The 16,634-nt window shown below is 39.9% G+C and overlaps 1 protein-coding gene across 2 annotated transcripts in view; it reads right to left on the bottom strand.

Annotated features, from left to right (window-relative positions):
• NOSTRIN (nitric oxide synthase trafficking) overlaps positions 1-16,634 on the bottom strand; it is a 61,564-nt gene that overhangs the window by 3,354 nt on the left and 41,576 nt on the right. For both annotated transcript variants that reach the window (XM_079131865.1, XM_079131866.1), the window contains 6 exons: positions 10,997-11,095; positions 10,774-10,899; positions 6,887-6,995; positions 5,886-5,974; positions 1,408-1,533; positions 362-473 (listed from right to left, as the gene is read on the bottom strand). In XM_079131865.1, the coding sequence (XP_078987991.1) occupies positions 362-473; positions 1,408-1,533; positions 5,886-5,974; positions 6,887-6,995; positions 10,774-10,899; positions 10,997-11,095 (661 nt within the window). The remainder of the gene's footprint in view (positions 1-361; positions 474-1,407; positions 1,534-5,885; positions 5,975-6,886; positions 6,996-10,773; positions 10,900-10,996; positions 11,096-16,634) is intronic.

The raw sequence follows: 16,634 nt of genomic DNA, 5'->3' as shown, positions 1-16,634 counted from the left end.
TTTGCAGAGAAGACAGGATTTCTATGGAAGCTTAAAGGATACTGTGGAGATAGAGCTACCAAGCTCCTCAAAATGGGTAGGATGATTGTGTGGAGAGCAGACTACAGACTTTGAGTGAAGGAGACGGGAGTCTTGATATCTGCAGTGACTCCTCATGGTATAAAATGCTTGTCCCAGCCCCCACTCTTCTGGATTCCCCTGCACACATCTGTTCATAAAGCTGTGGATTCTAATGAATTAGTTGAAATATAAATTTCTCTGAGCAAATATAGGTCAATGTGGTTCTGAAAATAATATTTAAATGCAGCAATGTGCTTTACCAAGAGGACTCAACCCCAGATTATGGTGGGCTTTGGATTACCTGAAGATGAAGGGTCCGAATTGTACTGTCCACCAGACGTTCTGATCACAACATTCTCTAATCTCTTTGTCAAAAAAGGCCGAGATATTTTTACATAAGTGTGAGTATGCTCCTGTTCAAATAGTTTAAAAAAAATAGTCATTTTAAACAACTCTATTATTATAAGTACTCATGAACATAACTCAGGAATTTATTTTCTAAATTGGGGTAAGGAGTGTATATATAAATTATTCAATACATTCCTAAGCTCTACTTTATTTAAGTTTTCTTGTTTCAGAAGGCTTAATATTTTCAGAATTAGACAATTACTATATTTTATAGCCTGCATTTCCAATTTTGACTTGTTTATCTAGACCACATAATAGCATTCCTTCTACAAATTCAACTTCAATGGATTTAATGAAGTGAAAATATTGCAAGTCTGTCTGAACAACTGAGAGCATTTTAGAGCTCTTGAATCTCTTAGAAAGAACACCATCCCTTCATCACACCTCCCCTTTCTGATTGGTAACAGAAAACAGCTACAAGCAATAGCTACCCATGTACATGGATGAGCTCACTACCTATTCCTGAGTAGTGGAAAAGCACAGGGGTGTGAGTTCTTTAAGTTGAACTTACATATTATCCACAGCATGTGGCATATTCAGCTAGGTGCTAGGCACTGTGTACAAGCTCTGTTAAACAGAATAATGCATGTCCAAAAAACCCTCACAATTTAGGTCTACATGAAATCTAAAATTTCAATTTAATAGAAATTTTACTATAAAAACATATTCCAAGGCTAAAGTAAAAGTATGAGGAGGGAAAAGAAATCCAATGTGTTTTTCATTCATCATAGTAATTTAATCTACAGAGAATGTATTCAGTTACATCTAGTTTATTGTGCTCAAGAGGAGGAAAAATAAATTTATCTTAAAATTCTGCAAAAAGAGCTTGGGACATATGGCACATGTAATTCATAACAGCTTTTTTGCTTCAGTGCTACTTTAAGTCAATCCACCTAGAGAGTCCAATCAAGAAATTACAATCAATCTCTTCAGCTTTACCTTTTCTTTCCATTTGAAGATGGAGGTACTACAGGGATGGCTGGGTTTAGGTCTTTGCTCAAGTTCTGCTAACACTGATGACAGTTTGTAGGAGTTTGCTTGTAGAAGGTCTAGTTTCAAATTGTTCTGTGGAGATATCATTTGGCCACGTGAGTAAATTGCTAGGAAATAAGGCACCACTGGATGGTTAAAGGGACAGTGGGATAGCTTTCAAAATGACAAGGAGGTCTAGAGAGGCACACATTCAACTCATGCACTGATATGACCCAAAAGTGCAGAAAAGAAAAGTAACTGAGACCTGGGGTGTGGCTCAGTGGTAGAGCACTTTCCTAGCAGGAGTGAGGTGCTGGGTTTGATGCTGAGCACACGCAGAGAGGGGAAGAAAGAGAGAGGGAGAGAAGGAGAGGGACTGAAAGAACAAACAAATAAATAAAACCTTAAAGCAGTCTAGAGTAAACAGTTATGAGTATCTCAGTCTGTACTACTGTAAATAGGGTAAGGAAACCTTATTAGATATGTTACTCAGTACTTTGCAGCAATGACTGGCTTTATGCAGTTTTCTGCTGAGGAACAAGAAAGGAAATTATAAGTGTTGATTGCAGAAGGTAGACTATCAGTTAGTCTTAAGGGAGAGCAATTGAGCCACAGGTCAATATCTTAATAGAACTGAATTAACATCAATAGGATCAAACAAAAATGGATGGGAGGTTTTTTTTTTTTTTTTTTTTTCTTAATTTCTTTGAGGAAGTAGGGTCTTACATTACCCAAAAAGTTTGTAGTAACACTTTTCAAAACTGGAACAATATTCTAGGGTATTTGAGTGCAAAAATGAGCAGTGAAGCTAAAGACAAACTCCGACTCTCTTCTTGTTCTTGCTTTGACCTTGAACTCAAACTCTGTAATTCCTCCTTCATCAGGCTGTTCAATCAGGGTGAATCAGAGAGCAGAATCTAAGCAGTTCAACCCCCTCCTGCCCATTGTTTTTCCACCCCCAGCGTGGGGTATCCTTGCCAGGGGGTCACATCCATGGACAGAATACCTCCTCTTGATGGGGAAGGTTTTAATCCTTGGTGCAGTGCACCACAGTGTGGGGCAGGCTTACCTAAAACGAAATGAAAGCTCCCTATAGCTCTACTATCGCCCAGGCTGTGATGCATTTGAAAGCTTCAGAGAACAAGTCTGGTTCCTCCTACATGTGACACTCCTTCCCATGTCTTTTTTTTTTTTTTTTTTTTTTTGTAAACAAATACAAAAAAACTTGTACAACTTGTTTCTCTGCTTGTACATGAAGTAGAGGCATACCATTTGTGTAATCATACATTTACATAGGGTAATGGTGTTTGATTCATTCTGTTTTTTTTCCTTCTCCCCTCTCCTCCCACCCCTCTTTTCCCTCTATATAGTCCCTCCTTCCTCCATTCTTGCCTCCCTCCCACCCCACATTATGTGTCATCATCCACTAATCAGCGAGATCATTCGTCCTTTGGTTTTTTGAGATTGGCTTATCTCACTTAGCATGATAATCTCCAATTTCATCCATTTGCCTGCAAATGCCATAATTTTATTATTCTTTATGGCTGAGTAATATTCCATTGTATATATATATACCACAGTTTCTTTATCCATTCATCAATTGAGGGGCATCTAGGTTGGTTCCACAATCTGGCTATTGTGAATTGAGCAGCTATGAACATTGATGTGGCTGTATCTCTGTAGTATGCTGATTTTAAGTCCTTTGGGTATAGGCCGAGGAGTGGGATAGCTGGGTCAAATGGTGGTTCCATTCCAAGTTTTCTAAGGAATCTCCACACTACTTTCCAGAGTGGCTGCACTAATTTGCAGCCCCACCAGCAATGTATGAGTGTACCTTTTCCCCCACATCCTCGCCAACACCTGTTGTTTGTATTCTTGATAATCGCCATTCTAATTGGGGTGAGATGGAATCTTGGGGTAGTTTTGATTTGCCTCGCCAACACCTGTTGTTTGTATTCTTGATAATCGCCATTCTAATTGGGGTGAGATGGAATCTTGGGGTAGTTTTGATTTGCATTTCTCTTATTACTAGAGATGTTGAACATTTTTTCATATATCTGTTGATTGCTTGTGGATCTTCTGTGAAGTGTGTGTTCATTTCCTTAGCCCATTTGTCGATTGGATTATTTGTATTCTTGGTGTAGAGTTTTTTGAGTTCTTTATAGATTCTGGAGATTAGTGCTCTATCTGAAGTATAATTGGCAAAGATATTCCCCCACTCTGTAGGCTCTCTCTTCATATTGCTGATAGTTTCCTTTGCTAAGAGAAAGCTTTTTAGTTTGACTCTATCCCAGTTATCGAGTGGCACAATTGGTTAACGTGTGGTACTTATAAGACAACCTCTATTCTAAATGCCTCCTGTTTCAGAAACAATTTCTCATAAAACATGCCTTGCCAACATTCTTGATTGAACATGGGACTTTGAGGACCAAGAAACAATGGAATAGGAAAGAATTTAAATGAAGAAGGTGTTCCGTCCAAGAAACTTCCTCTGGTTAACATGAAATCTACCAGTATCACTTGTTTTCCTTTATCTGGATGCACAGCACGTGTAAGAAGGTTACATGTATATTTGGAGTTCCCTACTTGAAAGTTCATGCTTGGTCCTTACTAGACCATAAACACTCTGAGTTCAGGGGTCAGACCCTCTCCCTCCTCACATGTGAATCAGGCTAGCCTGTGTTCAGATAATCCTATACATGCCCTTTGCTGGTAATAACAAAGGTAAAATTCTGTGCATGAACAATGAAAGAATCTTATAATTCCATGGCATCATAAAATGCTATCTATCACTTTGATTTGGTAAATATAATTTTGCATTGAATTAGTTAACTAAACATTTTGTGCTGTCATCAAAAATGTTTGAGTCTTTTTTATCATTTCGTATAAACTACAGACATATGTCATTGCAGTAGTGTATCAGATTCCTATTCCCCTGTGAGCAGGCACAGACCTTTCTTTTCATAAGAAATGTTAGGCTTATCTCTGCTACAGCCTCCCCACCATAGCCCACAATAGCTGTAGCTTTCTCCAAAGCACCTAAAATTGCCAGTTCAGGCAGAATTATTATAAGCCTCCTTTTACACGAGGGTTAGGTAAAGAAAGCTGGCCAAGATTCCTGTATCTTTCAAAACATGCTAAAAATTTTTACTCTTCCTGAGTTCTCCGATTAACCCAAGTCCACTTCTGATCACTTCAAGCACAGCAAAAACCCACATCTTGCACACATGGGTCATATGTATTTGTTCATTTTTATTCCTACATAAAATGTTGTTCAAGGTGCCCTATTAATGTGATTCCTCCAAAGTGGTCAAAATGTTCATCCTTCCTATGAATGTCTGTGGGGCTGCTGGGGTCCTGGCACTCCATCAAGAGGTCAGTGGGGTCATCCTCCTGCCCTGTTCCACCACCTCGAATGCCAGTCTGGCCTCCAAAGGACCTCGCCTCTAAAGTTGCTCCTTGTTTCCTCAGAGGTTTTGCCTCTCACCCAGCTGCCCTCTTCCTCTGTCCGGCCACATCTTCCCTTTCTTCTGTTATTCTCTGGGGGTCTGATGCCAGTGGATAGATGCATGGAAGGCAGCATCTTATAAAAATCACAGATGCTCCCAACTTGTGATGAGGCTACATCCCGATCAACCAATGTGAGACTAAAATGCTTTGAGCCAAAAATGTATTTTATACATCTAACCTCCCGAGCATCCTCGCTCAGCCTAGCCTACCTTAAATACGCTCAGAATGCTTACATCAGCCTACAGCTGGGCAAAATCATCGAACGCAAAGCCAACTTTATAATAAAATGTTGAGTATCTCATGTAATTTACTGAATACTATACTGAAAGGGAGCAACAGATTGGGTGTGTGGACACACTTTCCTACCATTGTAGAGTCAAAAAATCACTAAGTCAAATCTGGGGACCATCTGCACTAAGTTTTGAGCTCCTCTGAGCACGATGCTAGTATTTTCTAAATAATATTCCATTCTCACAAACTCTTTGAGGTAAGTTCCAGTGCCTTCAATTCACAGATGAAAAGGTCAAAGTCGTCCCAGGTTCCTATAAACTGCAGAGCTAAATCCAAATACAAGGCCTTTATGAATGCAAACCCTGTATTTTAGGACACTTTTCTTAACTGGGTCAAAGTGTACATCATTTCATTAAAGAATGAATCTATTCTGGAGAATTCTATTTCAGTCATCATTGGGGTTTTTTTTGTTGTTGTTGTTGTTGTTTTTTTTTTTTTCCCAGTGTCCTTCTTTGAGAGGATATCAAAGCAAACATTTTTAGGTAGGTGGATTTTTCCAGATCCCTCCCACTACCTATAAAGGGGCTAGCCCTATAAGCTTGACTATAATGTTCTGTCACGAGGAAGAAAGGCAAATGTGCGCTGGAAAACAAGTATTCTAAAAATAACCCCTTCATCCCTAAATGCACTCGGCAAATATTTACCTCATCCATTAACGTCGCTGTGTCTTTCTGGCTCTTTGCATCAGAGAAGGAGGAGCTGCTGGAGTAGGCATTAAGCATTCGCTCCAGGCCTGAAAATGAAACAACGTTCTTGGTCACCTTTGGTCACCTTTCATCCTGTTTGGTGGGACACAGCTAGAAGGTGGTCTCCCTCAAAGGGGTTCTCAACCTAGAAATAGTACTTCCTCAATGGCAGGAGTAGTTCCTGTGTGTAGTTGTTACTGAGTGAATGATAAGTGAGCAGACTATTCACATACCTTCATTTAATGAAGTTTGAGAAATATGGGTGCTTTCAGTATCTCAATTATTAGTTTTGAGATGAGATTTTTTAATTCCTTTTTGTTGGCTCATTCCCATAATTTCTAACTTTTATACAATGTTAGGCTCTTCCTCAGTATTCTGTTTACATCGCTAAACATTTTCTGTCTTGGATTTCCTATCTGCATTACATTGCAATGAGTTATTGAGATCCGTGTAAAATAAGCTGGACATATGGAATCTCAAGTGTGCAGCTGTTCCAGTATCTGCATTGCATGAGAGCTGCTTCACTTTCTAACATTCCTAATTGCTAAGGACAGGATTTAATTTGAATGATTTTTCACCTTATTTCAAGTTAGTAAAAAGAAAGAAAGGAAAACCAAAACCTCTGTGTGGTACGTGTACCATATTTTAAATCGCACAAATTGTCTCTCATTCCAACCAATTTCCCAAATACAATAAAACTCTTTTTTTTTTTTTTCTCTAAATATGGTAGTGTAGTACTTAACTCTCCTAAATCGGCCAGAATATCATTTTACACTTTTTACTTTTTCTTTTCTTTTTTTAACTTGTTCTTTATTCATACGACTTAGGTTTGAAGTGTGGTTCTTCAAACAAGATGACCCTTGGCCCAGTCAGCAAAAGCAGATTAATCCTAACTTGGAATAAAAACTCTGAGTCTGATATTTTTCCTTATCAGACCTTTCGAAGAGATAGTCACACACCTTCTCTGTCTCTGGAAGCTTTTTCAATGTCTCTTTGCAGTCTCAACAATTTCGGTTTTATTAAAGACTTTCGTCTCTCTTTATCCATTGCATTGTTAGGATCTTCTTCCTTTAGGAAAAGAAAAAGGATGTTTAACAACCTAAGGGGAAAAAGGTAAGAGTTGCTATTCCCAGTTTTCATGCAACTTTCCTTTGCAAGGAAAAAAGTGAAAAATAAAATCAGGATAATCTTTAGTTTTGCACACGTTGTTCTACCTGTTCTAGACCTGACTGATAAGAAAACATCTTGTTCACAGCTTGTAAGTACATAGCTGAGCTTTTTCTGTAGCAGAACAAATTATTCTTGGAGGACGAGCCTTATTTTAGTTATTTGACTTTCTGATCAATAAATCTATTTGTTGGATACTTATTGCTCCCTAAAATAATTAATCTTTATTCAAGTTAGAGTCCTTTGATGGTTCAAATATGATGTTTATGCCTCAGGTGAGGATGACCTCAGGAGGGGAACAATGTGTACTGAGTTCTGCACTGGCTCATAAAACTCATGCTCTGCCCAAAATGGGTTTATCATCTAGTTAGGCCTTGAAGCGTATCATGAAGATAACTAGCAATATATCACATACATTCATGAATGGTGCAGGCACCAAGGGTGGGGACAGTCAAAAGCTTCCAGGGGGCTGGAAGACCTGACAAGGACTTTTCAGTCAAGTGAAAGGAGGATAAAGGACACTCCAGGGACATGCAAAGGACGAAGTGGGGACTCTGTGCAGAAAGTATTAGGAACAAGTAGAACAGTTCCTTGAGCAAAAACTAGGGAAAGAAAAAGTTGACTGTGCAAGCTAGGCCAGATTTTAGGGCAGAGGTAGGGATTTTTATCCCATAGGCTATGAGGGGTCATTGATAATATCTGAACTTTCACATGGATTATTCCAAACCTTAAATAAGAAAAAAATATATATATTAGGATGGTGGGGTGGGGAGGTGGCTGAATGTGAGTGGACAGAAACCTATGGAGAAAGAGGGGCAACTAATGAATGAAGACAGAGGTGAGGAGGCAGGCTTCTCTGATAAGGAAGGAGGAAAACTAGGTCCTGAGTACTGGTGGAGAGATGGGCTTCGAATGAATCATAATGAAGAAAGGAGCTTAAGGATGGAGGGCAAAAGGAGGAGCCTTTGTAACCATGTGATAAGATGGTTGAGATACTTTACTTACATATTGTGCATTACAGAAGTTTCTCTATATTCTCTATTGCATGCAATGCTTACAACTACTGTATGAGGTTGCTTTTGTTCTCTCCACTTTGTGACATAGGAAGGAGATCCAAGCTGAAACAGAAGTGTTTATTCCCGAAACACAACTAGTGTGACCCCAGGTTCTCTATCACTGCTTCACATGTCTGCCAAGAGCTAAGACCTGGCTGAGGTCACACTTCTAGGTGAGCTGTGGCTAAACTGATAGGACACCTAACTCCAACCCACAGTCTCTCCTTGCTGGAGGAATACCAATCATAATCTAGCTCCTGTGCATTCTAAAACTTTCCTTGGTCTGGGGACAGCATGTATTTCCAGGGCTGGATCGCTCTCAGATCAACCTGTTGGGGGGGGGGGGTGTATATTGATATTGTTTAACTTCCTTAAATGTGTCCTTCTTTGTCAAACATTTGTTAGAAAGATGATCAATACTTGAGGAGGCATATAAAACCACAGATACAATCTTTTGAACACGACATTACAGTAGCCTTGGAAATATTTTCACATTTTTGAAGTCAGATTGTTCTCCTATCTTGTTCTGGTCCTTGGAAACTTTGGAGCATTGGATAAAAGTCAGTCTACACTGATTGCCAGTGACTATAAAGTCAGACATTGGGGTACTTTAATTTATGGATATCAAGAAAATTCTCTTCACTCATTTTGAGACAGTGTTTACTTTTAGACTGAGATATGTGGTTGTGAGTTTTGGTGCACTGAAGTTTCATAGACAACAAGACAAAAGAAATGCCATGAACATGATTTAAAGATGAATCATCATGGCTACTGCCTTGCCTTTCAATAGGACCCTAGGCTAATTCCAAGGAGAATGGCCTATATTCTATTGACAGGTTAGTTAATCTTCCCCTTCAATCAAAGGTGTCTTCCTCTTGCAATCAAATCTTTTTGACTCCCATCTTTACATTCCTACATACTTTGAACAGACATTGCTATTGCTAGCAGAGTTCACCTTTGCCAAGGTAGGAGAAAGGATTCAAGGTAGGAAATAACTGGCTTCTTGCTGCTATTTGGAGTGTGGGGAAGGGACCTTTCAGGATTTACTGCTCAACTCCACCTCTGCCTCTCCCTTCTCTCCTCATCTCTTGTTCCCCGAGCAAGGGTTGTTGGCTTCAGCTGTGCATTTAATCTAAGAGGAGGCTATGACCAGTGGGCTGTCTACAGATCAGAGAGGGATAGAATCCTAAACTGAACTGGAAATTAAAAAAGAAAGGAAAAGAATATTTTTTTCCTCTCAAAAGAAAAAGTTCCTAGAACATCACAATTGAGACTAATAAGAGGTAAGCGGAGGCCCAAATCTTTGAGCATGACCCAAGAGGACAAAGAATTAACCATAAGAGAGCAGAGGCAAGATGTCTGGGCTCTGACTAGAGACAATGATCAGTTTCCAGCAAGAAAGGGTGTTCCATAGTAGAATCACCCAAATGCCCTCAAAATAAGTTCCAGGAAATTTGGTCCAAGTTTTTCAAAGGAAAAGGACCATCAGCCATGCTAATGATGATCCCCACCCTCTAGGAATCGTGCTTTTGTGTCATCTCCTCCCCTTGAATTGAGGCCACACTGACTGACTCTAACAACCCCCACTTCTGAGCTCAGCTTACAGCACACCCTGATTCCTTCATGGGCACTCTGTCTCTGTCTCTCTTGGTCTCTTGTTCTTGGAGAATCAGGTCGCCATGAAGAGAGATGTGGAGAAACCCACATGGAAAAGAAATGGCACCTACCACTACCAGCCGATGAGGACCAGAGGCTTCCAACAGTCACCTGAGTGAATCTGGAGATGGGTCCTCTCTCAGTAGAGCCTTGATTTGTCTACAGTCCTGGTTGGCACCTTGACTGCTGCCTCATGAGGGACTCTGGAGACCCAGCTAAAGTGCACTTGACTTCCTGACCCATATAAATTCAGATAATACATGTTTTAAGTCATTGTGTTTGGAGGTAATTTGCTACATGGTGATTTGTGTGGACAACCAGTACAGGCACAATGTGATAAACAGAGATCATGAAATACATCTGCCTGGTATTACTTTTCTAGACGATTGCTATGAACTCACTGCCCTCCAAAGTTCAAATGTTAGATGTTTAATACCCAGTGCAACAGGGTTGAGAGGGTTGAGAGGTGGGTCCTTTAAGATGTGACCAGGCCATCAGGGGACTCCCTTATCATGGGAGTAGGTTTCTTATAAAAGAAAGTTCAGCCCTCTGTTGCTCTCTAGCCCATGTGACACCTTTTGCCACGTTATGATGTAGCAAGAAGGTCCTCCCCAGATGTGACTTTGTGATCTGGGACTTCCCAGCTCCAAAACCACCCAAATAAACTTCTATTCTTTGTAAATTACTCATTTTGTTGTATTCTGCAACAGCAGCATAAAACAGATGAAGACAAAGGCTGAACTGAAAAATTCTAAAATCTGGCATGACTTTCTTTTCTTCCCCCCAAATACCATGGCCCAGTTTGTAAATCACATCTTGTATATTTTTTATTTATGTGGCCTATGGAAATAAAACAACATTTTCATTGACCACATTTCATTTACATTTGTTTTCAATTTTTCGAAATGAGCTTTTCAATTGACAACTAAACCCTTCCCCCAAGGTAACTTCCTGCAGGTCATACTTACAAAGTAATCTGTTAGTAGGAACTCAGATTTGTTTTCTGTAGATAAACTTGCAGTTTCTTCCATGAGAGCCTGGATATCTCTTTCAACATCAATCTTGTTGATGGCACAGTGAATCTGCGTGTGGCACTGCAGTGCCAAGGAAAGCAGAACGAGGATGTTGAAGAAACATTTCCTGCATTTTTTTACCCTGCCTGCCAAACATGGAGAAACCTTCACTACTCACTGTGGTCAGGGTTTGGCCAAAAAGAGAAATATGCTGGCTGTACTGGTTTAAGTTATTGCATAGAAGTTGAGTTCTTTCCTTCTCCAGCTCCAGGATGCTCTGAAGGGAATTGAAAATGGGGTAAGATCAACCATTTGGTATGCAAAACTAAAGTCACCCAATAAACACTGACACTCCGAGGACAGCCTGAGCAAACTGTCATGATGTACCTTTTTAAAAAAATTATTTATTTATTTTTAAATTTTTTATAGACTGCATTTTGATTCATTGTACACAAATGGGGTACATCATTTCTATGGTTGTACACGATGTAGATTCATACTATTTATGTAATCATACATGTACATAAGGTAATGATGTCTGTCTCATTCCACCATTTTTCATACCCCCCTCCCTCTCATTTCCTTCTACATAATGTAAAGTTCCTCCATTCTTCTCTCACCCCCCACTCCACACCCCCATTATATATCATCATCCACTTATCAGGGAAAACATTCCACCAGGCGATTAATAATATGAAAAAGTGTTCAACATCTCTAGTAGTTAGGGAAATGCAAATTAAAACAACTCTAAGAGTTCATCTTACTCCAATTAGAATGGCTATTATCAAGAACACAAACAATAATAGATGTTGGCGTGGATGTGGGGAAAAAGGCACACTTTTACATTGCTGGTGGAGATTTGCCTTTTTAATACATCGTATCCAAACAACAATGAAGGGAGGTTTCCAGGAGAGAATATGAGTTGGTGTCTATCCTATTTTTCTCCTTTTAGATGGTTTTAACTCACAAACTTTCCCTGGGATTTTTTGCCCCAAAAAGTACATAGGAAAGTGCTGTAACTGATATCCACAAGGAAGGGGCAGAAAAAGCAAAGAAAGCACTGAAGAAGCACCTGTGATTTCCAGAGAAGAGGGAAGTCCAGTAAAACCCATGTTGAGATGCATTCAGACAATAAATACTGTCCGAATCATTCATGGTGTGCACAAAGTATTCTGCTCGTCCTTACAGGCACAAAGATGATGAGGCACTCTCTGTTTAAGGAGACTATCTGACAACAGCAGACTCTCAGAGACTGATCAATTCATTATCCTGGCCGAAATTAGGCCCTGGGGTCAGAGACTACTGCGTGAAGGTGGAAGTGTGTGGAAAGACAAAAATTCCACAAATGGACTGTCATGACTTTAAGCTCAGAAGGGTCAACGAGGAAGCGAAGGGCATCCATCACTCTTGCCTCATTAGCTATTCACATTTTAGAACAAGTCAGTTATCAGACTCTGCTCCCCCAAATTGATGACCGGTGGGTTTTAGAGATGCTGGAGAAATTCAACAACTAAGTGGAGTATGCCGAGGAGATTCGTGGGTCATGTGGGGACAGCATGAGGCTGCTGGGTACATGCCCAGAGATGGCAAGGGAACAAGACAAAATTCTCCCCATTTTGTTTTTATAAGGACAGAGGATTAGATATTCATTCTTTTATCTAGAAAAGGTCAGGTTTGCTCTCAGACCTGCCATCCCATCTCCTATACCAACAAAGTACAAGCACTTGGCAAAAACCTTTCAAGAAGAAGGCTTTGGGAAAACTAGCAGGTATCCTACCATAGGGAGAAGATGACTATCTTTCATGAGCATTGGTAGAAGGTGGGGCTGGAGAGAGTCCAGAGATCCCTGAATTCCCTCATCCTGCCTCACTCGGCACTCCTGTAGGGCCCACTGACCTGATCCAGAATGGTGTTCTCTACATCCTAGCACTGTTCCTTCATCTATTGTATTTAGTAATCGAAACTTTTAATTTAAGCTTATTTATTTTTTAAATTATGGCAAAATTTTTGTAACATAAAATGTATCATTTTAAACATTTTTAAGCATCCAGTTTGGTGGCATTGTTACATAGCCATCCCCACCATCCATTTCCAGAACCTTTTTCTTTAAAACTGAACCCCTGGTGCATACCTGTAACCCCAGTAGCTCGAGAGGCTAAGGCAGGAAAATCACAAGTTCAAAGTCAGCTTTAGTGACTTAGAGCGGCCCTAAGCAACATACTAAGAAAGACCCTGTCTCAAAATAAAAAATAAAAATGTGCTGGGGATGTGGCTTAGGGGTTAAGCACCTCTGGGTTCAATTCCTGGCACCAAAACAAAACAAAACAAACAAACAAAACTGAACCTCTGTATGCATAAGATATTAACTATTTCCCCTCTTTCCCCAGCCCCTGGCAACCACATTCCATTTTAATTTGACTCCTCTAGGTATCTCAAATAAGAGGAATCATACAATATTTGTCCTATTGTATCTTATTATTTCACCCAGCATAACATTTTCGAAGTTTGTCCATGATATGGCGTTTTCTTCCTCTTTAAGACTGGGTCAGGGCTGGGGATATAGCTCAGTTAGTTGGTAGCATGCTTGCCTCGTAAGCACAAGGCCCTGGGTTTGATCCCGAGCACCACAAAAAACAAACAAACAAAAAAAAGGTGAAATTCCCATTTAAGTACATGCTATATTTTATTGGTGTAAAGTCATTTTTAGCACTCCTTTTAAAAGCAAGTAGTAAAAGGCTCAGTTAGTAATTATGAACATCTACACCAATCACATGGAAATTTAGATCTTGTGAAGTCCTGACATTTTATCAGAACCTAGATCTGTGACCCAGTGGTCACTTTCTTAGATGCGTCAGAAGCCACACCATTTTTCTAAGCCAGTGGGAGCCAGAAGCCTTTGTTTTTGTTACTGATTTCCTGAGTCTCTCTCCAAAATAGCTGGTACCTGTCATTTGAGCATGACCATTTGCTTTCTGTCTTCCAGATAAAGGATTAAAAACACAGCAACTCATTGGATGTACTGCTTCTTCACAGGCCAGAATTGACATGCCTCCTAACAAATGTGTAAAACAAATTCTGCTCATTTGTTTGGATCTCAGATGGGACAATCTTCAAAAAAGAAAATATGTCCTTCCTCTCAAAAAAGATGTAAAAATCAGCTGTTTCAGTTTAGCACTATGAGCAAAGGATTAGGGGAAAAGTAAAGGCAGGTCTGAGAACACCCTGCATCCCTGATGGCAGCTGTTTCTTTAATAAATGCTGAACCACCAGCATCAGTCTGAGGCTAGAATAACTGGTGTTCTTTGGCGGAGATAGTAATGTTTAACAGATTCTAATTACATTTCAAGGAAATCATTAAAGTGATCTATGCTTGCTCATAAAAAGAGGTGGAAATAAATTCTATGAGGAAAGGAGAAATCCATAGCTCATTTAATGAATTATTGCTTTCTATTATCTTGTTCTTTTGTATAAAATGGGCGATCAAGAGACATGACACCCTGGAGGGCCTCCAGCTCCTCTTGTGCTTTCACAGAGGCACATTTGAAGACAGTGTAGTCAGAGAGTTAGCAAGAGACAGCAGATTTAGGGCCTGTCAGGGGCTCAGGCATCCTGATAATTCATGCTCTTCAGTCACTCTTTTCAGTTCCGGTCTGTGGGACAGAGGAGCTTGGAGGGACTGTGTTTTCATTTAAATTGCTTTCATAAAACTAATAAAAGAAATATCATTCTCTTTCTATAGCAGGGACTCTCAGACTTCAGAATGCCTAAAAGTCACCTGGACCCCTTCCTAAAATCACTCAGAGATTCTGATTCATCTGAGAAGGTGCTCTGGAATCTGAAGTTGAGCAAACTTCCAGCTGCTTGGAGACATGGTAGGGCCACAAAGGGCCACACAGAAATACCTTCTAAAGTCATTCATTATTCTTCCACCCGGGATGACTTCTATCAACATTCCAATGTATTTCAGTCTAGGTCTGTATGAGTTTGTCTTCTAATTACCTACCAAAATGTTCTAATTTGATATCTTAATTTCTTCACTTAACCTCACACATGAAAAATTTGCACACTATTCTTCTCTGAAGATTTTAATTACTGTATAATAGTCTGTTGTGAGTATATATTGATTCATTTAATCACCTCTTTAAAGTTGGTCACTTGAGTTGCTTCCTTCCTTTAACTTTTTTTTTTTTTTTCAGTGCTGGAATAGAACCCAGGGCCTCTCCCATCCTAGACAAGTGCTCTACCACTGAGCTACATCCCCCAACCTCCCTCTTAATGTATTTTGAATAGAAAACCCTGTGTTGTTTTCAGCTACTCCCTCAAGACAGATTTGTAGAAAGAAAATCACCTTTTTCAACAGGGATCCCAGGAAGGAATTAAGCACTATAATGTCCTTTCCTCAGACATCCATTGTATATAAGTCATGAATGGCACAGACTTATATGGATAAGGACCATACATACCATGGTTCTAGAGAGCTCAATATTCCATAATGGGGTGGTCCTGTAATGGAGCTGAACAGTTCCTATCCCCTGTGACATGGCAGCCATCCTGACATTGTAGCACAGGGTTCTCTGTATGCATTGGTGGCAAAGTTCATCTCAATAAACTGTGTGGTGGCCAGTTGTGTACATGCAATTAGTACAGTCCATAATGCTTGGTAATGGTAATACACCACTATGTTACTGGTCTATGTATTTACTGTATCATACTTTATCACTGTTTTAGTGTATACTCCCTTTAAAAAAGTTTTTATCATAAAATGGTAAGACTGTGTTAAAGTGGGATCTCATGTACTTTGTCTCTTGGTTGCATCAAGAGGCCACATCAAGTGAGTGATGGACCTACATCACCTAGGTCTGGACAAGTCACTCTATGATGTTCACACAGTGACGGAATTGCCTAACAAGGTTCTCAGAATGTAGCCCACTTTGAATGACCATGACCATATGAATCGCCATCTATCTGCATCTAGGTGGCATTGTCAAGCACCAGCTTTGGGAAGACTGATAAACAGTCACTCAGATCATTCCTGGGCTCTGTGGTTCAGATGAGGAACAATGGCAGTGAAAAGCAACATTTTTAAGGTTCTTGACAAATATTGAGTAAGAACTATCAGTACTAAGCTTTGATTCTTGGTATTTCTTGATGGTGTGGCTATTTTTAAAAAATACAGATTATTTCTATCAACTGAATTGTTTCTTCTTGGAAGTTAGGAACATACTACGATTCTGAGTTAATAAGTGTAACTATGAAGTAATAAGGCTAATTTTGAAATATGGTCTATGCAACTGGTCTCATTACCTAATAGCCACATTTGAGATTTGACACATATAATATTTCTCACAATATCTACCGTTATGGTTTAGATGTGGTGTCCCCCAAAAGCTCACATGTGAGACAATGCAAGAAGGTTTAGAGGATAAATGATCAGATTGCAAAAGCATTAACTTAATCAGTGGATTAATCCCTGATGGAATTAACTGAGTGGTAACTGGAGGCAGGTGGGGTGTGTCTGGAGGAAGTGGTTCACTGGGGACATCCTATGGGGTATGTATTTGTATCTGGTGAGTGGAGTCTCTCTGTTCTGCTTTCTGATCAGCATGTGAGCTGCTTCCCTCTGCCACACTCTTCTGCTATCCCGTTCTGCCTCACCTCGAGCCCTGAGGAGTGGAGCTGGCCTTCTGTGGACTAAGACCTCTGAAACCATGAACCCTCAAATAAACTTTTCCTCCTCTACAGTTGTTCAGGTCAGGTCCTTTAGTCACAGCAGCAAGAAAAGCTGATTGAAACATCTAGTAAACTACCTGAAAAGA

This window comes from Sciurus vulgaris (assembly GCF_902686455.1).
Source record: "Sciurus vulgaris genome assembly, chromosome: 3".
In the NCBI taxonomy this organism is placed as follows: domain Eukaryota; kingdom Metazoa; phylum Chordata; class Mammalia; order Rodentia; family Sciuridae; genus Sciurus; species Sciurus vulgaris.
This window is presented reverse-complemented; position numbering and strand designations above follow the sequence as displayed.